This window comes from Melozone crissalis, unplaced genomic scaffold, assembly GCF_028551555.1.
Source record: "Melozone crissalis strain CALT ecotype California unplaced genomic scaffold, PUWL_Pcris_2 ptg000036l_1, whole genome shotgun sequence".
NCBI lineage: Eukaryota > Metazoa > Chordata > Aves > Passeriformes > Passerellidae > Melozone > Melozone crissalis.
Window position 1 is genome coordinate 15765525 of NW_026535814.1, and position 26694 is coordinate 15792218.

At 41.2% G+C, this 26694-nt stretch overlaps 1 protein-coding gene across 14 annotated transcripts in view; it reads right to left on the reverse strand.

Moving 5' to 3' along the window:
* CELF4 (CUGBP Elav-like family member 4) overlaps nt 1-26694 on the reverse strand; it is a 713118-nt gene that overhangs the window by 305546 nt on the left and 380878 nt on the right. For all 14 annotated transcript variants that reach the window (XR_008483560.1, XM_054283218.1, XM_054283228.1 and 11 more), the window contains exon 3: nt 13706-13754. Coding sequence is in view for 13 of the 14 variants with exons in the window: in XM_054283218.1 (XP_054139193.1) it covers nt 13706-13754 (49 nt within the window). In the remaining variant the exon portion in view is untranslated. The remainder of the gene's footprint in view (nt 1-13705; nt 13755-26694) is intronic.

The following is a 26694-nucleotide window of genomic DNA, read 5'->3' on the forward strand; positions in this document are numbered from 1 at the left end:
GATCCACTTCTGATTTCAATCCTTAGCTACAAGTTTTTCTCCCTAAGGATGGACATAATGCTTTAAAGAGAGAGTGAAAGCTTGCGATGTTGTTAAAGGTCACCATGTTACTGATGTCTGCAAAATGGAGGATTTCTGTCTCCTGATAAGTTGCCCATGGAAATTCTGTCACTCCACAGTGTCTGCAGACATGCAAACAACCATTTCTGTGGTCACTGGATAAGGCAGATGAGACATTTCTTTTGAGTTGGGGACAGCATAACTTTCTGAAAAGCCCTGAACATATCTCACCTCTTTGGCACATGGTCAGAATAGGAAGACAGAAACTGAAGCAGAAATATTTGTGTTGGTATGGACATGTGGCAAGAAGGAAATGACAGCACTGGGACCACACAGGAGGAGCCATGCAGATTGCATCCTCTGCAAGGGAATATCTGTTTTCCAGAAGACTTCCCTTTTATTGCTCTGAATGAGCTCCATTGTCCATAAACATGAATATTTCAACCCATTCAGTTTTAGGAGAGTCACCCTGTTGTGTTTTTTCAAGGGTCTCTTTAAAAAAATCTGGAAAATTTTGCCCCAGGTAAAGATTGCCCCTTGTTTTTTTGTAGGGGATCCTGGAGAAGGCATACATATTTAGGTATTTGATGGAAAAATATATTCTACTTGTTGCATGTAATTGATTACCAAAGTATATCCTTACTAATTAAATTAAATTATTAAAAGCTTTTTAGAAGGTTCATATCAATTCCAACCTGTTTGATATCAAAGTTGTACTGAAGCCTCAAAAGCGTCGTTCTCTGGTTAAATTTCCTTATTTTTCAGTCAAATACAAGCCAGAAGTCTCAGCACAGATCATTTGGGTGAAATTTTACAGTCAGTTTATGCAGAAGGTTACATGAGATCTAACAATTTCATCTAGATCTAAACCCTATTCCTTTCCTTTTTATCTGGAGAGAAACACCAGAATGGCTACTGCTCCAGTGCTTTGGCCTTTCCTCTCAAAGCCCAAACTTCAAAAAGGAAACATCAGAGGCTCTAATGAAACCTCATTGCCTGTAATACCCGGGAAGGCTGTGGGATCACACACTGAGATCAAGGAGAGGCAGGGATAAATTCAGTTCATTGCAGACCCTGGATTAGAATTTCTGTTGTGAACATGATTTTTGACCTCTGTTTTGTTTTAGGTGCCCTTGGTCCTTTTGGAGAGCTCTCTGTAAAGATACAGTTGGTATTTAGGGACATCCATAGCCTTGCACCCTTGTTTCTACCACGGTGCCCACTGAGCTGCCTCCTCTGTAAGCGAGTGGCATGGTGGCATAACAGGCTTCTTCTTGTGTCCCTCAGATATCTGCTAAACCTGAGATTATTCTTTTTTCAGCTGTCTGGCCTTTGGTGTGATCACATTCACCCACCCTGTGGTGTGAGAGTGTAGGAGAATGGTCCTGGTCAAGAAGGAGGCTGTGCTGCTCTTGGCTTAGGCTATTGTATGTGCCATTCATGATGTCACTTGCTTTGTGTCAGAGGATGTGTCACCAAAAGAAGCTTTGCTTGAAGGCCATCCTACTGTTTTCTTGCCCTGGGCAGACCCTAACTCCTCAGCCCCTAACTTGAACTATTAATTTCACTCCTAATTGTGCAACCCAGCACAATTCCTTTGGTCACACCTGGGGAGACATTGTAGGACACCTCTGTCTCCAGACAGTGCCTCTGGTTGTCTCTAGAGACTAATTTTTTAAGGAAGAGAGGACTTTTGTCTGTTCTGTGTTGTACAGTGAGCTTGGTGTCATCATTCTTGGCTGGTTCTACAGGCATTACCATAAGAAAGATAATAAATAATTAGATTTCTGATCTAGGGAGTGAAGAGACTGTGTTGGTTTAGTCCAATCTCTAAAGTCATTAAACTCACACAAACTTCATTCCCCTTTGCCTGTGGTTCTGGCCCACTCTTCCACACCTCTGTTTTATTAGCTATTCATAATAATAATTATAGTCATAGTCATTTCGGGCAAAAAAAAACCAACGAGAAAGCAATACATCCAATGTACCTCAGGTTGTGGCAATATAATTTCATGTTAATTTGCTGTCTGCTTGGAAGTGTTAGCATATTGTGGTTTGTAATCAATGCATCTGGCCATTCATCAGTGACTCCAGAGATGGATAAAATAAAGATTTTTGGGAATTAATTACCATTCATATGGCAGTTCATGGGCAGGAAGTATTTTATTAACTATCAATTCCTGCATTTAAGGTTTGATGTAAAAAAGAAAATATTCCCTCAATAAGGCAACTCCTAAGATACTTAAGTTATTTTTCCCTTTTTTTTCAACACTCTTCCAGTCCTGTTCATTGGGCAGTCTCAACTTGTTTTATGAAACAAGCCTGCCCTGCCATGGAACATGTCCTCCTCACTTTCCACAAGCATCCATAGGCAGCTTCTCCTATGGGAGAAAGATGGAGCTGATTCCACCGTAAAAGTGTAAGGAATCAGCCCCACAAAGCTGGCTCCAACTATTTGGAAGAACATCATTATTTGGGGAGATTTTCAAAGGGAATATTTAGACACGCAAGGCCCATTGACTTTATGTGAGATTTGAGCAGTGAAACACATTTGACACTTTTGAACACCTCTATTTATCTAACCAAGTTATTTCTGTGGAACTAATGATTAGAGAACCTGAGCACCTAATAATCTTTAATGCATGTATCCTTGCAGCACCAATATTATTTTATAGAAGGAAACTGGAGTCAGAGCAAGATGTTCGGCCAATTTTACGTGTATATTCAGACAGTCAAAGGTAATAATAGTCACCAGATAGAGATGGAGTGAAAATAATAGCCTGATCCTAAGTAACCTCTTCAAGGTCAAGGAGAATATCTGTGGCAAGGCAAGAATTTAAGCCTCAGTCTTCCAAGCTGCAGTCTATTGCCCTGTGCAGAGATTTCTCTTCCTCTGTGCAGGATCAGGCTGCAAGACTGTCCTTAAAATTGAAAAGAAAGGAAACAGTCCCTCACTAATTGAAGCCAACTGTTTATCCTCCCTGGGGGAAAATGTTTCAGTGCAGTGCTGCCTTGAAAATTACCTCTCTACAAATGATATTACAAGGGGCCATATTCATTTTCTATCACAGATTCCAAAGCAAGCTGGTTTTAAAGATAAAAATATTTTCTTAATTATGAAAACACATTTTAAAGACACTGATGCTACACACCGCTACTTTTAATTTTAAGGTTTTGGGGAGGTTTTTTGGTTCACTTTCTGTCCTGAGCATATGAGTGGTAGCAAAGTAAAATACAAAAAATGAAAATGGAAATTGACTTTAAAGAGGAATTAAAACTGATCAGATAATCTCTATTGCTCAGGCTGATAGGGATGCAATCCCTTCTATTCTTCCCCTGATATTATGACGAAAACACATTAATGAAAAAAGATACCGTTTCTTTTTAGGACATACCCCAAACTTCTAAAATCCATAGTTTTTATATAGCAATTTTAATTCATAGATCTCGCCTAGGGTTTCAGAAAAGTCAAGTATCATCCTTCATATGATACAGATAGAAAACTGTGGCCTGAAAAGGTGAAAGTTGTGATTCATCTTACCTCTCTTAAGGTGTCTAAAAGTGAGATATCTAAATCTAAGTTAATTGCCATAGGTTCATTCCTGATTCAGTGAGGGGAGAGGGAAGGGAAACTTTGAAGTGCCATTTATCCAATCTGTTTTAGGACAGGATGAATCATAGTTTGGAAGCTCTTCTCTCTCTCCACTGTCCATAGGAGGAGACTAGATTACTAACTTAGACTGTATGCCTAATTTTTTTGTGATAAAGCTAGAAAAAGTGAATTCTGCCTGCAGTAACATTCTAAGAACCATGGCATAGTTGCCGTATTTAAAATTTCTTCTGTCCCTAAGTCTAGGGCTCCTAAGAGGCCCAGAGATTCTGGGTAAAAGCAGTAGATACAGTTTACTCAGTGAGCTAAATAATTTACATTGAGAGATGTTCTGCCTCCCAAACTGATTTCATGTGCATACTGCAAAATATATATAGCAAATTGGAAAATGCTGTGTATGTCACGAAGAAAAGTTTTCTTGACCTCCAGTATTTCCGGAGTCTTGAAACTTCTTGCAAGCTGTGATACTCTAATCTGAGATCTCAGCAGGCAAGAGGCAAAACCCTCCCCACTGAAACTCCCACTCAAAGAGAGTTTGTCTGTGTCAAAACTGGGTTGAGCCAGTCTGGGTGCCAACAGCTCAGAGTCCTGCCCATGGTGCAGACACTTCCTAGCTCCTGCTTTCCAGAAATACCCTGAATTACTCTAGAGTCAAGGGGATTCACGAGTCTACGATAAACAAGTGACAGTTGAGAAGAAGCAGACACATGTCACAGAATCACAGAATATTCTGAGTTGGAAGGGACGCACCCAAAAGTCCAACTCTTAAGTGAATGGATGGTTTGAGGATCAAACCCACAACTTTGGCATTATTAGTCCCATCCACTAATCAGCCTAGTTTATGACAAAAATCTACCACTGGTGGAATTTTGAAGACGAAAGATGGTGATCTTCATGTGCTGAACACTGGACTCAGTTTATTCCGTGGGCAGCAGTATAACTGTACCAGGTCTGTGAAAACAACAATCTTGTTTACACAGATTTCAGAAGTGGTTAGGCACTCGATTTACTTTGATCACACTTGGGGATAGTTGGACAAACAAACGCATGTTAATTAAATGCATATGCCAGATTCATGCCACTCTAAGTTTCCAGAAAAATCTGAAATTTACATCTGGAGTAATGGTGGCAGACAGGAAGAAAACTCTGGGTACCTTAATGATTTTTATTTTTTTGCTAAATATAGAAATGCCTCTGTGAATCAAAGGAAAAGAGCCCCTTCAACAGGAAAAAGGGCAACACCAAGACCCTCATACCTAACAGATTTGTGACTTCATAGGGGTTGTTTGAATAGTACTGCTCCAAGAGCTGCATTTGGACTCGGTGTAAGAACATTTTGATTCTTTGTGAATGTCAGATGAAATAGCCAAGGAAGAAGCTTGGAAAATCTCAACAAGCAAATGAAATCTCTAAGGTGTGAGCATCAGTGACTCTTACTTTATTCAACACGGGCAGAAAAATGGCCCATACAGAAAAACATGCCTTACTTTTTTTAAAAGGAATGGCTGCGTAACCGTAACTAGAAGTTCATCAGTGGAAAAAAATACATAATGAATGGCTTGTTATTTCGACTCTTTTGTGAGACAGGTCATTAGAAACTTCATTTGTCTACACAGATTGCACTTATTCAGCTGTATTCTAATAAAATGCACATTGCTTCCAATAAAGGGAATGCATTTGCTATTGATGTGCTATAAACTACTATACAGAGAGGTGTTATTATATTCCTGTGTAATAACAAGCCAATTACAGTGATCAGCAAAACCTTTACAATAAAGTCAATGCACGAGGAGTGATTATCATAATGCATTCTAACTGTTCAGTGCCATAAATGCTTTGCAATTAATTGTGGCGGGTATATATAAATGTATTATTAATTCCGTATAAAACCCCATTGACAAGCAACCTTTACATTAAGAAAAGGGTACTGGGATTGTTATGTGTCCCCGAGTTCACCCAGGAGGCTGAACTGCATTTACAATGGTAGGATTTTTTATAGGATTATATTTTTTATTTCCTCCACTCTTCTCCTCCCACTGCTTCTTCCATTTTGCCCTTTTACTGAAGAAAACTCCAAATATCACACTGCAGTATGAGGGCTCTTGATTACCCACTGCAGCTGATTTTTGGCCCTGTACACATCCTCCTGTGTACAGCTACAGGCTTTCGTTGGTGCCTTAACCCTTTGACACTGACAGACTTTGCATGAATGCCAAAGGCACTATCTACAAGAAATGAGCAAATAAAAGCATACCACAGCCCAGGCAGACAATAAAGAAAGGGTGTGAAGGAGAAGGGAATCAAAGTTACATAACTGATCAAAAGTTCTGTCATAGCAAGAAACAGAGCCAATATCAAAACCTCGAGCAGATGAGCTCCCCAGTCTCTCTCTCTCCTCCTTCTTGTCAGTAAATTGTTAGGTTACAGACATTTTTTGAAAAATGTGCAATGTGGTTTTTGGTTTTTGGGTTTTTTTCCCTTTTATTCCCCTAATACTTGATTTTAAAAGGTTGTCCTTAGGACATGTACTAGAACACAATGTCCTGTGGATCTTTTCCAGTTCCTATTGATGGGCACACTTCCATTGATTTCAATCACCATGGGAAGGGCAGATGTGAACAAAAGTTTGATGTCCCTTATATTCTTTCAACATTTGACTGCAGAATGGAGCACATCAGCCTTCAGCAGAGTCATCAAATATAAAACACTACACGTGAGGATCTGCTGAAGCCCTTTTTCTCACCCAGAATTAAGTTTTAACAGAGGATGGAGAGCAAGAACAGGGTCATCCAGGGCCACTTTGAATTAACTGATCCATTTGCATGCTGGTACACTCTCCCTGCTTGAAAATACAGCTTTCTGAGGACAGCAGAGTGTCAGCTGTCAGTGGGGTCACATAGTGCTGAAATTCCACAATAAACCAAGAGATTTTGATTTTCCATTGACTGTAATCAGTCCCACAACCACCTGCAGCTAGGAAGACAAGATTTCCATGACCACTGAAAAGCTCTTTCTGGATCAGATTTATCTTAGAGCTGAAGGAAAAACACTGCAGGTCATAAGAGATGTTCACATCTGAAATAAAATCCGATGGACATGTCCTCAGACTGATGCTCAAGTTTGTGGGATACCTTAAGAGCCTGTTCTGGTTCTGGACCCAGCTCTTTCCCCAGCCCTTGACAAGACAAACAGGCTTCAAGGCACTGACATCTCTCCCAGTACTGCAGCATCTCCTACAGTAATTCCTCAGGAGCCTCTGATAATGACACCAGGGTTTGCTGCTGGTCCTAACAATTCCCCAGCCTCTAAGGCAAGAAAGCTGCCTCCCAATTTAATATCAAGATTTTTGCTGTGTTCTTGATTTTTCTTTTTATTTTTTTCCCTTTCATTCATGAGCTCATCTTCACTTGTGATAGACTTTTTAACAGAATATTAGGTTTAAATTTAACCAGTCATTTGTTCTCTTTAGTGTCCACACAGATATACTGCAATTCAGCTCTAGTAGGTAATATTTGATATGTAATTGATGGAAAGAAGTCAAAACCAGCTAACCATGTTGAGTACAAATATCTGGAAGGGGAGATGTATGAGACTTAGGAGGAGGATTTGACGTGAAGCTGGGAACCTCCTTTCAAGCTGCAAGAGTTGACAAGAGGGGAGAGGGATGCTCTTTAAACTATTGTAAACACTGAGGGAAAGAAAAGGGAATATGAGACCCTGGGCGTAGAAAATGATTTTTTTCAGAGGTCTTGAGTCCAGAGCTCATACAATTTGTAAATGTTGCCCTAGAACTAGTAGTCAGCATCTGCAGTACAACATTTTCAGCCAAGGCTGAGATTCATGTGTGGTGTGACCATTGCAAGCCCCTGTCTGTGCCATTCTCTACCTGAGCTACAAAAGATCAACGTGAGCTGTACTGCACTCATTGTGATGTTGAAAGAGTTAATGGAGATGGGTTCATTGAGGTCTTTTCCCCAACTCTGAGATGGGACAAAATTATCTTTTTCTCTAAATAATTTGCCAGTGCCACCTGCTTACTCCTGCTGAATGAGTGTGTAGACCATAAGAGGAAAAAAAAAAAATATGAGCAGTTGAGGAAAAAGCTGTGGCAGGCCACATAAAGGCAGTATGTAAGGATTGCCACCTTGGAAGAGGATATTCCCTCCTCCTGCTCTTGGGTGGGAAGTCTTTTTAAGGTAAAAGACTGGAAGCAGCTAGTAAAGTGTCTTCCAAAGAGCTGGCTGTTGCAGGCAACACGTGGGGATCAGAGCTGAGGAAGAGATGAGAGCTGCAGAGGTGCAGCTCTGGCACGTGCACAGGCCAGACCTCAGGACTGCTCGCACCAGGCACAGCCCAGCCTTCAGCAGGGCAGGAGAGAAGATGCTGAGCTCTGCCAAGACTGCCCTCTGCTTTCTCATCCTCAAATGTCTTCAGACTTTTCTGGTCTAAAGATCTGAGCAACCAATTTATTCTTTACAAAGGGCTTCCGAGGAGGAAGGAAATCATTCCATGTATGACTAAAATACCAACATGAAGCCAAACTAAGCTGAAGGAAACCAGTCTTGCATGACTGCAGCACCCAAATAGGCCTAGATCTGGCTGGTACCTCAATGGGAAGCTCCCTGAGAGGTTTTGGCCATCTGCAAAAGCTAAGCTGTGTAATTCTGATTGGTTAAATGGGAAACAACTGACTAACAAATAATTACTGGGACCTAGGACACATTGCCCTGCCACACACAGCAGAGAGCTAGCAAGCTAGAGACTACCTGCTTGAAGTAAGAATTAGACCCAGGCTTTTGTCCTAAATGAAAATTTAACTTAGAAAATGTGGAGAGGCCGTTCTGACCCCATCATCATTACCAAGCTGATGGAAAGGGTATAATAAGAAGCAGAAAATCATTCGTGAGCAAGGCGCATGTTTTGCTATTAACTCTAATTCAGTACTTGAATATTTTGCTCTGAATCTGGAATAAACCAGGACCAAACAGATAGTTTCAGATTTTGCACATCAAGAAACAGGTAGAGAAATACTGCAAGTTAGTTGAAATACAAAGTCTAAGCCTTCCAGCTGCCAAGCAACAAAAAATGACAGTGTCAGGATCTTTAGCTGGTGGCTGTGACCCTGAGAAACATTAAAAGTCTCTTTTCCCAACCCAGCGCTTGAAGAAGGAGTCAGTGCTCTTAATTTCTCAGTCTCAAGGTTGTTTATTGCATCTTATCTATAAAAAATTTTCTCCTGCCCTGCCGTGGTCCATCCAGCAGGACAGTTCCAGGCACTCTGCCTGCCCTGGGGCAGTGTTATATCTTCATACTAAAAACTACATGTATAATATTTACAATTACTTTCCAATACCTATCACCTATGTTAGGCAGTGAGCTTCTACTCTAAACCAATCTAAAAGTGCCAACATCACAGCAGAAGATGGAGGCCAAGAAGAAAAAGGAGAAAGGCTGGACACAGCCAGATTCCTCCATCTTGCCCCCTGAACTCCCATACCAAAAATCCCCAAATCTACTTTTCCACCCTGTGATAACTTCACTATTATTCTACTTAATTTGTCATAGCTTGCAAGTCTTCATCTGAAGTTAGCAACTTGCTCCACGAGTCATAATCAAAACCACAAGCATTTTAAGCTCTGTGCCAGGGTCTCTGAGACCACTGGCAAAAGTCTTAGCTGCTCAAGACAGCAAGAGAGATGTCCTAAGTCCTGACAACACAGCACACACCTCCCTCAAACATGCACAAAAGATAACCTGCTTGAAAGCACAGACAGAAACTTAGCAGGTTTCTTGCATGCAGAAATACTGCAGAAATACCGCAGTACAATGCACCACAGTCTGTCCTGTAAACCTCTTAACACTCTGTCTGCAGGACACCACACCCTTTCAACCCTAAACCACTCTCTACTTTTCCTTTCTTTAGTCCAGGAGCCTTCTGTTTGAAGGCTGGAGGACCCCAAAACCACCACAAAACGCATTTTGGTGGTGATATTTACACTGAGCCAGGGTATAGCACACAGCGTACATCTTTGCATGGTTTCCTTCACGGACCTTCCTCTGTCCTTTGAGAGGAATGTGGGAGCAGTGGAGCATCTAAGCATCACTAACGGGCTGCAGCTGGAGCAGCAGGAGAGTCCTTTCCTTTTAAAAAATGCTACTGCCTGTACAACATAGTGGGACCTGGGGGCTGTGTTTATCATAGGTTAACCCTGCCAGCTGCAGTGAGAGCTGCCTAGTGAGGGCTGGAGATTTTGTGGATGGAACAAGAAATGGCTCCAAACTTTTGCCCCAAACCACAAAACAGACTTGAGATCACTCTCCAAGTCTGAGGAACTTTAAGTGATAAATACCTGCAGGTTATTTTTAGAGCTTCATATCAGACAAGGAGCTGAGGAAAACCACCTCCACCAAGGCGAGAATGATAGTGAATTCTAACAGTTTAGTTGGGATTTTTTATGTTCGAAATTTTGATGCGGAGTTCTAGCTTACATCCCTAAAACTGTATTAGACTAACTAGTCTCTGGCAAAGTAGTTTCTGTATAATCAAGATAAAATGGCCAAAACAAAGGCCAATGAAAGTTTCTAAGATATCCTTAGTAGAGCTGGACTCACAATCTGATTTTTCGTGACAAAATATGAAATTGCTCATTTTCTATCATATTCCATCAATTATGTTAGTGTTAAAGTAAAAAGTCTCAATGGACTCTGATCTTCTGATTTGAAACTTTATGAAGCATTTTGCAAAAGGAATACCCCTATAGAATATTTTGTATCTTGACTATGCACATACATGCACAAACAAGCAGGAATGTAAAATGTAAAATTTTCCCAGTAATTGAGACTATTTCCCTAGAGAAATATATTGAGGACACATTAATTTCTATTTCCCATGGGATTAGGCAAATGTAAATAATGCCAGTTTTTGTTTAAAAGGTTTTCACGCTTTGTTTTGCTCATAGTACAATATGGATATTAACAAAAAAATAATAAACCCAGAAAAAATTATTAAGCGGCACTCACCATATCCATTTTGGTGGGTTGACTGTAATTTTTGGCAGCAATATACTGAACACTTTCCCAAAATTAGATAGTCTAAATTCTAGTTCAGACACACTGAATGCTAACATTCACTCTCATTTCAGCTGAGAATTAGGGCATAGGGAGGGTTAAAGACTGAAAAAAAAAAATCCAGACTCCCGAACAACAAGAAAAACTGAGCTTAATCTGGTTGAAGGCGAGAATAAATTTGTGACTCTTATCACCTTTTACTTGTGGAAGAACTTGCTGAAAATTTCAAAGATTCATGTTTCAGTAAAATGCAAGTACTTGTCTCCAAAGAAAACACAATCTCAGTTCCACAAGAATGCTGCTCACCTTTTTCAGTAAAAACTTGCCTGCAAGCTGCAGTTCCAGAAAACACTGCATTTTTTCATTAGCACTGTTGACTGGCACCAGAATTCCCCTTAATCCAGGGTGTCTATTCCCCATAATCCAGAGTGTGGATTTTGGGCAGACCAAGAACTTGTGCTGTGTGGAAGAGCTGCTTCATCTCCCAAGCCCCTCTCTTCCCCTATGTCCCAACCTGATAGAGGGACAGGGTATAATAAGCCACAACTTAAATTTCTTTATTGTTGAAGTTGACCTTTATTTTGCAGCCCTAATGAAGCCTTTTGATGCGCTCCTAAGGCACAGGGCCTCCTTTTTAGCATTCTGTTTGCCATGCCTGCTCTAACCGGTGGGCTCTTGAAGAACGTAAGTTTTCACACAATGCCTCCCTTGGGTGCCAATTGTTCTTTTCTCCCACAGCTGCCCTTGAGTCATGCCGTCCTGGAGCATCCCCAGCCCAGAAGCAGCTTGTCAGTGGGGAATTAGGACAACGTGTCTTTCACATCAATGACGAGAGCACCCGCTTGGCCTCTGCATTATGATCGCCACTGACAGGAGAAATATGGGAGCAGGCTGGATGGGAAAAGATGAGGTTTGTGTAAGACGAGGAGATAATTAGCTAAAATACAATGGGGAGGGGGCCACGGGTGGGATAATGTGGAATCAAGCTGCCACTGGAGCCCTTTGCAGTTCAAACCACTGCTCCTGAAAGCAGCTGCTCTTAGCAAAGGAGTTTGAAAACCCTCCCCAGAAAGCCAGGCATGTGTTCTCTATTACTGATTTGCATTAGAAAAAAAAAAGAAAAAGATTGGGAGCTGCATACCCTGTAGGCGCACTAGGCAAATTGGCCAGCCTAATTATTATTTTTTGGTATGTCTAATTAAATGGACAAAAGGCCTTCCCTTCACTCTCGCTGTCGGCACGAACTCCACTGGAATGTGCTTAATGTCCCCTCATTTGCCCAGGCAGCTGAGCCTTTCCATTTTCCCCTAGGAGATTGGCATTGACAACTGCCCATGGCTTACCCAGTCCTACTCAGACACAGAGCCAGATCATCAGACAAGGAGGGAAAGGGGAAGAAACTGACCTGGTTCTATTAAAAACCGCTGGACAATGCTGGAGGATGTGACGCGTCTTTGTTGCAAGTCAGAAACGTGCCCTGGCCCTTGAATGCAGAACTTGCCAGATCCTATCAGGTACTTTCCACCCTGTATTAACCATATTCCCCCAAATTTTCTTTAGAGAGGTTCTGAAAGGGCAGTATTTGTCTCTGATGGAGATTTATGGTGTTTTTCCAGCACTCATTTCTCCTGTTCTGCAGTTACACAGCACTACAGCCAGTCCTTACAGAACCCCTTTCGACATGTGGTTTCACCAGCCTGTAACACCAACCCTTTAACTACAAGCTACATCCAAATTCTCCCAACAGCTTGAGTCACTGGAGAGTTTCAGCCTCACACTGACACAGCCAAAGTCCCTGAAATCCACAGCTTTCAAATGAAAGGAGAGAGAACGTGGTGCCTTTTCTCTGTGAGGCATTTTTCTCCTTTTAAGTAGTTGTTGCCGGAGATTTCCACTAATGCCAGCACAAAGATAGTCATCCCACAAATGAAGAACAGTTTATATTTATGGTGGAAATTGAAAAGTTTTCAGACATCTAAGAGCCACATCATTGCTAAATGACAAAATCTACTCCCACATTTATCAGATACATAAGCACTAGAGGTTTTTACTGAAAAGATGAGGAAAAGGCTCTCTATTTTTTTCCCAAAGAGATAGGGATAGAGAGGAAGAGAACATGTCATTATATATATATGCGTGTGTATATATATATAAATGTACAGACACAAGAAAAAAATAGCAGGATGGTAATTTATCCAGCATAACAGACCATCTCACACTCTCTCAGTGATCTGTGTGTTTGATCTGACAAACAGGCTCCTATTAGAAGAGTACGGTGAAGTATCACCACATCAGTTCAGGTAAAAAACCTTTTACAGGAAACACCTCATCACTGGTGATCTATTGAACAATCACTTAACAAAGCCTTCCAAATCCACTGTGTAGAATGGAAAAGCAAAATACCAGCTCCTGATTTCAGCTATACCTGTGCAAATCCTGAATAACTCCCAGGGTCTGGGAGAAGTCTTCAGTTTCCACAACAGGTTTATCCAGATAAGCTGATATGGGTGCAGAAAACTCTGCCAGCTAAGAATTTTCTTTTTCCAGAAGTAAAGTTACTTGAGTGCATGCAGAAACAACATGGTTAGAGGAACCATAGAATTTCTGCTTTATCCTAACCAAATTAAACACATCTACAGCTCAGCCTGACACGGGCTTGAAAAAACCCCCATTGCTGTCCACTGCTGTTAAACTTTGTTAAGTCACTGCCTGATGCTTCACTTCTTAACGAGGCAGTTATTTGTTTCTCAGGCAATCGCTGGCACCTGCCTGCCTTTTAAAATCAAATAATAATTGAATATGAGGAAAGTGAGACGAAGTAAAGGAGATTTAATAAAGAGAATCTTTGCTGTGGAGGGAATTTCTTTGGCAGTGATTACGTTACTAATTGATCAGCACATTGCCTGAGAGAAGCCAGAGACAACAATTATATTTAGCACTGTGGCTGAAAGCAATGCAGTCAACTACCTCCTCGGCTTTCGCTGTCCGCTGGCTTCACCTGGATCGGTCTGTTCATCTGCAAGGAAGAACAAAGACAGACATGTAATTAATGGAGGAGTCAGACATTCATATACAGAGGCTTGCTTTGCTTCTTTACTGCGCATCATAATTAGCACCAGAATTTACTCCACAAGGGGGGGAAAAAAAGCAATTAGTAAACTAAGAACTAACCAATGCAGGCTGCGGCTTGGTCTGAGGCAAATAAATCAGTGTCACTCCTGTTACCCGACAGTGGCTTTGTTGAATCGCATTGGGAGAGGGATCTGACTCATTTCACACAGGTCATGAAATTTTAAACGTAACTTTTAAAATTTCTAATAGTTTCCCCCGGAAACACTGGTGCATGACAGCAAAAATGCTTTGTCAGAACATCAGGACCAGTGAAACTTAAAGTGCAAAAATTTCTTGAGATTGATGTGATGGGAAGGAAATTGGAAAGCTAATTCCACTTCTACTGTTAGCTCAGTAGGATAGTCATGTGTGACACAGCAGCCTCCATTTCAAACCAGGATTTGGATCTAACTTGTCCACATGCTGCAGGAGTATTGGATACTGAGAATTTTCTGGTGGTACAGGACCAGATGTTCCTTCTATTGCTTTTTCAGATATCTTTTTCCTTTCTCATATCACTATACGAGTAGGATTAAAAACCTTGCCCACTGGGTTGTGGATAGGTTTCTGTTATTCAAATTATCCCTCTCTCACTCAACAAAATCACTGGGGACCATCACTATCCCCAGAGCTGCTCACTCCCAGGAGAGAGGGCAACAGATGCTCACAATGTTCCTCGCTGTCAGTGCCTAACATGATGTGAGAGCCTGAAGAACAGGGATGAGGGTAAACCCCTCCTGTCAATAGCCAGGAATGCAGACTGGATCAGAACCAGCTAAGAATTTAGCCTGAAAGCCCTTCCCTGCCTCATACTTCTCGTCACATAAAGCAATCAATACCCTGTGCAGATGGAGTATTCAAAATATCTTTCTATGTGTGACCACCTCTGAGCAGAATAAAAATATCTTTTTGATTTGTCAACCAACAAAGAAAGTACAAGTTCAAACAAGCATCACAAGGAGCACGAGGTCAGAAGGCAATGGGAATCTCCTAACATATGTCTTCCCAGTAAAGTCAGACCACAAATTGGCTGATGAATATCACAGAATGCCTTCAGGGAATTAATCCCTCCCTTATTTGTGGCTAATCATAGTTGGGCAGCAAGGCCATTAGTTTCATTTTTCCTTTTTTTTTTTTTTCCTAATTTTCCCCCTTTTTTTTTTTTTTTTTGTTTTTTTTGAAAAGCGCTTCATAATAAGTTAGATTTATTCTAATTGCTCTGCACACATTTTTAGTAACAACAAGTTATCAAGCTGGCTGACAAGTAGGTTAAGATGATGAAGAGCCTAGCAGATCCTGCTGTATTGTTGTCTCTAGAGGAAAATGTACTTATCCATAAAATGACTACAGTTGGACTCACACTCTGCAAGAGAAGGATCCATGCCTACAGATGCTACTGAGCAGTTCCTGCTCTCCTCTCTGCCTGTGGCATCCAACAAAACCCAGACAGCTGAAGTGCTGAAACCAGCAAAGAATCTGGTAATAGCTAAACCCTGCATCAGCCCTTGCTTCTGCAAAGTTGCTCACAGAGGTGCTACAAGGTGTTAGCAGGGCAGGGGTGATGTGTGAAGCAGCAGCAGCAGGACAGGTATCCTGCCACAGGGCTCCTTTATACCCATACGTGAGCAGCTAGCTGCTGCTCACATTCAATGATCTGACACCACACTGGCGAGGAGAGAACTCAGTGCCATGTAACGCCAAATGTGTGGAAAGTGTAACTCTGAGCCACTCTTGAACTTGGTGTTTGAGGCATAAACCGTGCACGGTCTTTTGCAGTGCCTGTTCCTCTCTACTGATCATGGAGGTTGTCTTTGCATTTAGACTTGGCTGATGCGAACCCCACCTTGCTTCTCATGTGCAGGACAATGAAAGCAATTCCTTGGTTGCTTCCCTGAGCTGCTCAGCCTCTGGCTGTTTGTGTTTGCAGCAGGCTGGTGTGGCCATCCACGTGCCAAAATCTGACTCGAGACCTGATTACTTTTAACATTTGCCCCCTCATTCCATATTATGGGCTCCTGATGGGAACCCTATGTCTAATCCACCCCTATGGTTAGGAAAGGGGATTCAGAGGTCCCTGGTGCTCATTCCAAGACAGCCAGAACCTGCATCCCAAGCAGTCAGTCAGGGAAATGATGACAGCAGCCAGGAATTTGCAGGAGGTGTGCAGGATACAGCCTTGAGAGGCAAAGTCTGGAGCCCGAAAGGACACAGCCTTGAGATGCAGAACATCCTATAAATCCACCCACATAGGTGCTGATCTGCACTGTGCTAAAGCCCATGAAAATTTCCACTGAACTCAAGTAACTTTTGGATCCAGCCTTGAGGAAGACTAGACAGATTTCATCCTTCTTTCTGAGTTGAAGGAAGTCAGTTTCCACAAGGCAGAGGACATTATCAGACCCTTTGGCAAAAATTAAAGGATGCAAATATGTGTTTGGACTTTGGTTGTTTTTTTTTGTTTGTTTGTTTGTTTGGTTTGGTTTGGTTCTTTGTTTTTGTTTTTTTTTTTTTTCTTTCTGATATTGAGGAGTGAGAAAAAGCAGTCAGTTCTGAAGAAAATTTATAAAAAGAGTGAGAGACTGAGCATCCAACAGAGGAAGAAAAAACTGAGGAAATTAATAAGTAAAAGGCTAGTGTAATTTAATGTACACTATGATTTATACACTTGACAATTTCTTTATAGACCAAAGAGAAAGTGCTGCCTGAACGGAGCCCATAATACAAATTGAGATCATCTTGACATGAAAGACACCAATTATAGGGAGAAACACTGAGAGGAAAATAATTAAGTTTCCTTTCTCCATCTATGGAATTTTTTTTTCATACAGACACTCTGGGAGCAAGGACCTGTCATGGGGACCAGAAAAGGGCTAAGTGGGGAAATAAAATGGCAGAACAATGCAGCTTTCTAACCCTGGGGAAATGCCTTAGTGGGGAGAAGGGTATTCTGATATTCAAGTTCCCTGCTTATTCTTCAGCTGGAAGTGGCCATAAGTTAAGTGGAATGAAACTAAAGTTTCTATTCCAAAATGAAGCCTTCTGAAGAGTGTTTGGGGAAATAGTGATATGGACATCTTTAATATGTGTCCTGTCTTGGTGGACCCTGAGTGTGTGACAGCAGAAAGAATATTTTCCAGACAGCAAATCTGATTAATACCACCAGGAAATCCACCTGGGATCTGTGGAATTACAGATGTGGCTGTAAGGTGTTATTAAACCCTGTCACTAGAAGGCTTCAAAAGGGATTTGGCTGCATGGGAAAGGACCTAGGGCAGGCTGACCCAACATCTGAACTGGTGGATGGAGTGAGTGCATGTCAGGCTTTTTTCTAGGATGTGCTGTCCTTTCAGTGGTCCTTCTTTCCTCTGCTCATGGATGCTCTTTGTGCTCTCATCTGAAATATGATCATGCTTCCCTGTTCCATGTCACCCCGCTGCTGGGGAAACACTGAGAAAGGAGTAAACTGTTTTACCATTTTTTAGTCCCCAAAACATTCATCTCCTCTTTAAATTCTCTACCATCCTTTAAGACCGGACTAAAATTTTTTATTCCCTCCATAATATGGAGATATCTGACTTTATGGTGCCAGAATGCTCTATAGTTATAAAACCATTATAAATCAGGACAATGTTTATCCTCATTCATGATTCAGAGTCCCATTTGGCCAAAAATTTACTTTGAAGTGCTTCTCTTGACAACAGTTTTGTAGCAAAAATTTGCTGAGGACCACTGAGGCACAGAGATTTAGGCAAGAGCCAAATAATTTAATCTGGATCTCTGGTTACATATATAGGCACAGTTTTCAGAGAGGTGGTGAGAGAGTGTTATGCACAACTGTGTTCCCAGTGTGGAGTCAGGAAAAGCCTGTGGCTCAGGTTCCCCATCTGTACTGGGAAGAGGAACCGTGGCAGCTGTGAATGGGCCCACTTCAGGAAGAGGTGTTGTGTCCTTTTCCTAAAAATGCCATAAATATTTGTGTTGATGGTGGAGTTAGAACTTCATGTGCATCACACTTCTCATTTTCCTGTGATTCTTTGCAGGTTCATCAATGATGAATACCACCCTTACCAGCACCTTTGCAAACCTTAGGCAAGGTGGTCACACTTTCTACGCTTCATACCCTTCCTTCATTTTGGGTTGCCCTTTCTTCTTTTTTGCCAAAAAACCAACCCATCCAAATTATGCCAGATGCCACCATCTCACACCAAATTGCCACTGCCCCACCTACCCCCACCCCAATTCTCCCAGCAAGTAGAAACACAGCATCATTTTTCGTGTCCAATTACAGCCACTGTGGTGCCACTGTTAAAAGACAGCGCAGGTACCCCTGTCAAAAAGGGTTTGAGTTACAAGAAGCGATGAATTATAGCAAGCCCTTTTTCAATTCTCCACAGAAATGAAATGTCAGAGCTTGCTGCTGTATTTTTCTCAGCACCATCAGCTACAGGCCACTGCAGGAATTAGACAGGGGACAGACGCTTTTCTGCATCATGATTTTTCTTTTCCTAAGGTTGTCGTTTTTTTCCCCCACCAACCTTTTTCTGCTCCCTCTGGCTTTGATATTAATTTAGAGCAGGTAGAAAGATCACCTGGGAAAGAAGAGTAGGAAGCAGAGACAGCTGATTTCTCACTGTCTCCATCTTTCTTCCTCTCACTGTTCCTACCACCCTTTTCCTTGTTGTCTCACCCACTTTTTCATTGCTCATCAATGTACCTTCTGTTTTTAAGTAGGTCTAAAACTCTACTTGAGAATGGACAAATACAGAGAAATTAAAAAAAAATCCCTCAAAAATATGGAGCTATTCTGAATATCTTAAAATGTGCTCTGAAGCAGGAAAGAAAAGGGAAAAGATGAGGAGATTACTGAAGATGAATTAAATGCCACTAATAGGAAGATCATGACCAAGCAGAAGAGAGGCTGGAGATAATCTGCTGGTTTTGCTTAAGGATGATGTCACTTCAGGAGACAAAAGGTTATTCTAGAGCTTGTGTGCTTTATAGAACCATAGAAGATTTTCCTGCCGATCATATGAATAATAATAATAATCTTTCCACCATCCTTAGAGGTCTTAAAATAATTGAATACTCCTTGAGGACATATTGGGGGTTTTGGTTTGTATCAGGAACCATGATGAAAGGATTTCTGCTGCCCATGTTTCTGGAATTTTCCAAAAATGTAAAAAAAGTAGAGGAGCTAACCTCTGGCAAGGCCTGTTTCCAGCTCTCTCCTGGGTTTCTGGGTGAGTTTGGACACATCATTACATCTGCCTCTTTCTCAACTTTTATTCTACTAATGAAGATAAAGATATCATCATGTAGTATTAAGGTGGTTGATGGGAAAAAAAAGTGTCTAAATTCTGCTTTTAAACAAACAAAAAACTAATAAACAAACATCCTGTCATTTCTATGCTTGAATTATGTGGACAGATATAACGGCAAATAACAAACTCTTCATTCTCACTGAGGTTGTGTTGTGTTTGGTATTGTTCAGGGATCAGCCCCCTAAACTGATGATGAAACTCAGCTGTGACCTGGTCATGAAGAATTCCAGGCAGCAGGTCTTAGCAAATGTTTATTGGGCACTCCTGCATCTCTGTAGCTGCTGGTTAGCTTAATGGAAAAAAAAATCCCAAAAATAATATGGTGCTCTTGATGGTTTTGTGACATAGCTCAGATGTTAATTGGAGCTAGGAATAGTTTAATACCTGCTCTGAAATTTTCAGAAAATATGTTTACTATTTATTTCTTTGGTGAGTTTTTCTGTTTCTAATCTCTCCCCAAAACGCTAAGAGGAATTTCATTTTACCATTTCTGCCAACTGAGTCTGCCATGAGTCTTTTTTGAGTCTGCCACGTGCACAATAGTAATTTCTCCAAATTCAATACAGCTATTTATGTGAGCAAAGGTATTGGCAGGAACGTGTTTATGGGAGTGGGTCATAATTTTTAAAGCATTGAACAAAATCTGCCCTGATAGAGGGCCCTAAGGAAATGCAAAGTATATCAGTGTCAAAGTTGGAAAAGCCAAGAAAATCACCTACAATTGAATTGTGTATGTGTAATTGCAAAGTTCAAGTAAATCACTCTGTACCTGATTCTGAATGACATAATTGAATTACAGTGATCTAAACTAGATAGCCATAAGCGTGAATCCAAAGCAATCTCCTTTCTCTGAAGAAATAAAACAACAAAGTCAGGGCTCAGGTGCTCAGCTCAGGGAAATTTCTCCAAATGCTACAGAATCAGGAAAGTTTCTTCACCACAGGTCAGCTGCACAAGTAGACTCCTATATTTGTCTATTTCAGCTGCAATTCATAAAGCAAAATCCTGTCCCCAAGGTAATAGAGGCAAGTGCTATGTATGCATGGATTGATGTGTAATTACACATTATCCACATTTACTGTGGGCACTCCGAATTGATAAAATGTTGGGTTAACAAAAGAGTAAGGAGAGGAAGTATTTTAGAAAGAATGTTAAAAAAAAAAACCCCAAAAAACCAAACTCAATCACGTAGGTTTACCTTGCTAGTAATGCATTGCCTCTGAAATGATTATCCCAAACCTCATCTTGGTAAAGGACTCTTAATTCATCCCCACCACCCTCTTCCCCTCCTGTTGAGATGTGTGCCATAGGTAGGTACACAAACAGATGACAAGACCTGAAATGGCAACGTGTGAAATATGAAAAAAACCCCACTGAAGGGTCTGACCTTTCCAAATCAGTCAATGCTCTGGTGCCTACCCCTGAGAATGATTGCTACCGGCCATCCCTGCTCTCTGAGAGTATTTCTATATATCATATAGAACATATTATAACCCATCTGTCTAGCTATCGATTCATCTTTCTCCTTTTCTCCCGTGTGTAGATGAACCCAGAGGGGCTCCAGTTCAGTTCATGCTCACTTGCACAAGCCTGTGGCTTCAAATACAAAACTTCTTCCTCACTCAACAGTTTGGGCTTGAGTTTGAATAAACTGCTAATCTTGCTAATAGGCAACTACAGACTTTCCAATACAACAAGTCGTTTTGTTTGTTCCTGGGGTAGCTGAGCATGTAGTGTTTAATCTTATGGTGTCTTTGGTTTTAAATGAAGTGTGGTAGGGCAAAGGGGGAGCTCAGTCTTCATCCTGTGTTTGAGGACAAAACACAGGATGCTTGGAGTGAAACCTCATTTTCCAAAATGAGATAATCAGAACTCCCTTTTTAGCTTTTATTTTTGTTTTTTGTTTGTTTGGTTCTCTTTAGTGTTTCTATCTTATAAATATTGTTTCATGTGCAAATCTGCATGAAACAGACAGCAGGAGATTCCCTGAAAGTTTTGGGCAGTGACACTGTAAAAATGGTGTTTGGTAGGTCTATTTTCACTCATTGGACTGTGCTGCCACGTGGTACCTTGGTGGCTAAGGACAGAAGATGATGCTCTGATCACCCAGACGGGTGTTTTCTACACTCATGGATCTTGCTTGGCTCCTGCACTTGACTTTTCTTTCAGGAAAAGAAGGGTGTCTTGTGGACAGTGACTTTTGAAAAGGTGTCTGTAGCCCCAGACCCCTTACATGAGTGAGAAATCCCTGAACATTTAGTGAGCACACTCAGGCATGTCAAGAGTCCCAGGACTGGCCCTCTGGCCAAGCTAAGCTACATAAAAGGGTCTATCTCTATGTGTATCCTGACAGCAGAGGAATTACTCTAAGTGAACATGCTGCTCATTAAATCTCATTTTCTGCTGATATGATGAGCAACTACAATGTGAAATTCTGATCATAAACACATCAAATTCTAATATAAAACTAAGTCCGTCTTTTGCTGTCCTTTCCTCTCTTCTTCCCTAGTACTAGTAGGAAAATTTTTTTCCACAATCCCATCTTTCTTCTAATTTCCTTCTCAAGTTAATTTCAAGATAATTTGCATCCAATTTCAAAATATGCCTAAACATCTTCTATCAAAAATTGTTCCTCTCTATCCCTAACATTTTCTATTAGCCAACTTAGCATGTATTGAGCAAAGAGACCTCATTCTCTTCACTGTGATCTCTAACTCTTTCTAGGCAGAGTTACAATGTAGTCATAGAATGATGGAATAATTAATGTTGGAGAAGATCTCTAGGATCACCAAATCCAATTGTTAATACAACAATGACAAGTCCAGCAGTAAACCATGCCCCCAAATGTCCATCTACGAGGTTTTTAAACACTTCCTGGGTTGATGGCTCCACCACTTCGCTTGGCAGTCTGCTCCAATTATTGACCATTCTTTTGGTAAAGAAATGTTTCCTAATATCCAACTTCAACCTGCCCTACAGGTCTACAACTTAGACCATTTCCCCTTGTTATCTGGGAGAAGAGATCAACCTCCATGTGGCAATGACCCCTTTCCAGGTAATTTTAGAGTGACAAGGTCTCTCCTGAGCCTCCTTTCTCTCAGGCTGAGCTCTCCATTTCCCCCAGCATGTGAAGGCAGTCCGTGTGGACACTACAAAGACAGCCTCACCCTAACAAGCACAGATCCTCACCCTGCAGATGGCTAAATGAGGCATCACAGCTTTTAAATGAGCAATGAGAACATGAGCTGAGGGTCCTGGATCAGTTTTGCAGTGCTCAGCTAAGGTGTTTTTGGTGGTAGATCTCTCTCTGTCTGCATCTCTCAGCTGAAGGCCTCCCCTCAGACCTCACATGCCAGTGGTCCCACAGGTGCTCCTGGTGCTATTTTGCTGCTGTCTGTTGGGCAGGTGGGGTTTTCTCTGCATGTGGGGCACACCATGGTCACACAGAGCCCTGGGGACTCCTCAGCACGGACATGAGCAGGGATCAGCAGTCAGGTCACAGAGACAGTCGTGTCCCTGAAGGCATTGAGGACATAACCCTTGTTCCCTCACGAGGAGATGAACATCTGCTCTTGTCTCTACCTTACCCTGGGCCCATGACCTCTGGCTATTGGAACTTTCCTGCTGTGCTCTCCCCTCTCTGAGCTTTATCTCTTCTTCTGAAGCAAGACCCAAATGTTGCCTTTGCCACTAATGGTTGCTTGGCTTGACTCTGCAGATTTTAGGCAAGGCCAAGCTCCATTGACTTCAGTGCTTTGAGTGCAAAAAGGCCTTGGCCACCGTCCATCCAAGAAGATTAGACCTTCTGTGCTTGTAGCTTTGTGTGTCTGGCCACAAAGATAAGAACCACAGCCAGCCCCTTTGCCTATGGAGAAATGCTTTCCACAGCATTGCCATTTAACAAACAACTGAGTAAAGCTGTGTAAATTAACTAGCTGCTTTCACCCACGGCCAGGACCATGAAATACAGGCTCTCTCACTGATCTAAATGTGCAGGTAGCTTCAGAGCATACTTTAAACACAGCCTCCCCAAGAACTGAAAGAGGCTGTCACCAGGTTAAGATTGCAAGCAGGCTTTTCCTTGGTGCTGGGCTAGAAAGTGTTTTTCCCCCACCCCTGGTCCTGCTTTCAAGGTTTGTATATTCCCTCTCTTTCTCCTACGCTAATTTCCCTTTTTTCAAAGGTTAAAGTCACCTGCTTGGTGTAATATAACAGAGAGCAGACCATTACCTCAGTTCTGAGCAACAGGAGGCCCAGACCCAAACCTATTCCAAGCAGAATGCTCTGACATTTCTGCAGCACAAGAGTTTTCTTCCAAAGGTGTATCCCTATCCTACGCAGGTGTTAGGGCTGTGCTCTCCTTTCAGTTCTAGTAACAAACAAATAAAGTTTAATAATTTTTTTTAGACAGCCTGAAACAAGCAGAAGAGCCCCCAGCAGCCATGCCACCTTATCCACTGACTTGTGTAAGCTGGTTTGAAGCCACATCTCAAATCAGATGTGTGAACACTTTGTTCTGATGATAAGCCCCTTTAGCTGTGCACTGGATCAGGGCTCCTGAGCTGGCAAAAGGAAAATAAAAAATAATTGTACAAAAAAATAAAACAAACAAGGAAACACTCAGAGGAAGAATAAGATTATTTTAGTTTTGATAGTGCCCCTTTAGAGAAAATCTTCTGTGAAAGGGCTTAGAGTATTAACTTTTTCTTCTGCCCTCCTTCACAGCTAGGAAATACATACAGGGTATGATTTTAAGCCCATTCAAATGCTCAAGTTAGTTCTTAGTTTATAACAGTAAATGAATAAGCACAAGCTGGAATCTTGCAAATTTTAGTAGAGCCTTCAAAAAGGGGAAAACCAAAATCCATAGATTCCCAAATATTTCCTGAATTGGGAAAAGGATGGAAGGCTTGAAAAAACCCAAACACTGAAACAAAACCCCACAATCAAGCCAGATTTCAGACCCTCAGTGCAATTCTCTGCACCAGTTTCAGCCTGTATCAGGCCCTCCAGTGCAAAAGGAGCTACCTCTCACTCCCATCTATGTATAACTGGTATCATCTGGTCCTATGTTTTGACAATTATCTGTAACATAATTACCAGACTGATGAATCTTGCTGATTAATTATGCCATCCTTCAGAGTTGATCTGGGTACTTAAAATAAACAAACACCCTGGTTGGGTAACAAAGGCGATTTTCTCTCTCTGTTCCAGGCAACAAAGGCTAGCAAGCTCATTCTGCTGTGTAGGGATGTGGTCAGAGACTCCCAGAGATTGGTTTCTGATCTGTCACTCATGTGGAGCTGCTTCTCTTCTGGTCCCTGATTGCACCCTGACTTCCACCCCTCCTGAATGATAAATATTTCCCCTCTGCTGGGAGCTATCCAACAAAATTGGTGTCTGATACTAATGCATCACTGATGCTTTCCTCCTCTAATTATGCCTAAATATTGCCTTTCTTTCTTTTCTGCCTTGAACAGCCACATTTTTTTTCTTTCTTTTTTTTTTTTTTTTGCATCAACATGTACCAAAGCATTAAACAAGACATTCCATTAATTTCTTCATCATCATAACTTAAGCCTGGGACATACCCTTTAAATATTCATTCAGCTATGAAAACTGGGCATTAAAATTTTAATAATGTCAAGCTCATTTGAACTGAGCTCCTGGGGGACTATTACGATACAATTAGAATAAATATGATGATTGATTTGGTGTAAAGGTTCACCTGTCCACATGTGTTAGTGGCTGGAAGCAGCGTGCCACCTCTGGCATCACAGCCAACAGCTCCAAGTTATTTAAAGTTATTTACTACCTTCCCCATCACCCCCAGTCCCACTTGCGCACAAGCTTGACCCCCTCACTTGCTCTCACAGGTTTTTGGATAGGATTAAGTTGGAAGAGGCAAAGCAGAGGGGCCTCACTAGGAGCTGCATCCAGCAGCACTCTCCTCCGTCCTTCCCCTTCCTGGGCTGTTTCTGAAGAGAGAGGATTGTTCAGAGACAAGAGAAGTTCAGCTGTAAACTTTCTGGAGGCTGTGAACATTAACTTTTTGCTAAATGTGTGTCTGAGCTCCTGGGCCCTGGTGCTCCTGGGTAGGAGGGTGTAGGAGGGTGGCAAGCCCAAGCAACACTGACATGTCTGAACCAGCCTGGAGGAGAACAAGGCTTGTGTTTCCTAGCAGGACCCATCCTGATTTCTGGAGATGTGATGCTGACAGTAAAAAAAAAAAAAAAAAAAAAAAAAAAAAAAAGCAGAGGGGGAAACCAGGCAAGAAATCACACTGCTTAAGGAGCCTTCTGTTTCAAATGCAGGATGTTCTCAAATGCACAGAGAGATAATTATAATTAAAAGATTTTGGTCCACTGGGTGCTGAGCATATTTGAAAATTTGGGCCAGATTGTACTTTCTCTCTCTGCAGTGTGAATTGGGTGCTGCATGATGTAAATATGAAAGGAGATAAAATGGAGCCATCACCACTGAGAACAATCGTTGGGCTTTTTTTCTTTTTAAATCATCTACTTTAAATAAACTATTCATTAATTCTTTGAATAAGGGTAAAATGCAAACCTCTCTGCATTTAAAGGTAACCCTTATCTAGCCCTGCTTACAAGCACTGCCAGAGATTCTAGCTTTTGGGGCTTTACCATCAGTCTCCTGACATATGGTGCTTTCCTTAAATCCTAAACTTCTGGACCTGAGTAACTTTTTAATGAGAATTTTAATTCCTGAATGAAAGAAAATTCTTAATGCTTAAAATATCACTCAAAGAAAACAAAAATGTGAAAATAAATTTTCTTTATTTATACTATTTTATCATACAGGATTGCTTGAGATAATTTATGCCTGATGCATTTTTATTGTTGGCAATGCTAATTATTAGAAACATTATTTGATTTTCACTGTTTTCAGCTTTTTTTTTTCTCAATATCCTGTTAAAAGAATGTACTGATCCTAAATCTCTCACTTTCTTTCTCAAATTCAAATCAAGTCCTGCTGCTTTTCCAATTTATTGTCTCTATTTCCATATGATTTATTTTTAATATTAACTTTTAGTAATACTTTGGTGTTATTTACTTTTACACTCCTACCTCTACTCCTTCCAAAATATAAAAGATTTTTAAAAAATTATCCCATTACACATTACAGCATGGAGACAAGAAAGGGAGAAAATGGTCACCTGGGGTTGCTTTGCTCTGAAAGAAAGCAGCAGTTTGGTGAACCTTCTTACAGCGAATGCAGACCGTGGAAAGATACAGCCTTTTGTGCTTTTCCCAAGTCCATTACCTATCATCTCCTTCCCCACTAAGTTTCCTCCATGGAAAAAGGGGTTAGACAGTAATCTTTACCTTCAGGGCCCATTGTGAGGATTAATTAGATATTATTCCTACAAAATTGTAAAGTTTTAAGATGCTCTATGAGCTCTCACTGTTATTATAACGTGCCATACCTGCATAACGTCTACCACTGCAATATTACCCCTTGGTTGTTCAAGACTACAGAACTGCTGCTTCTAATTGAGTT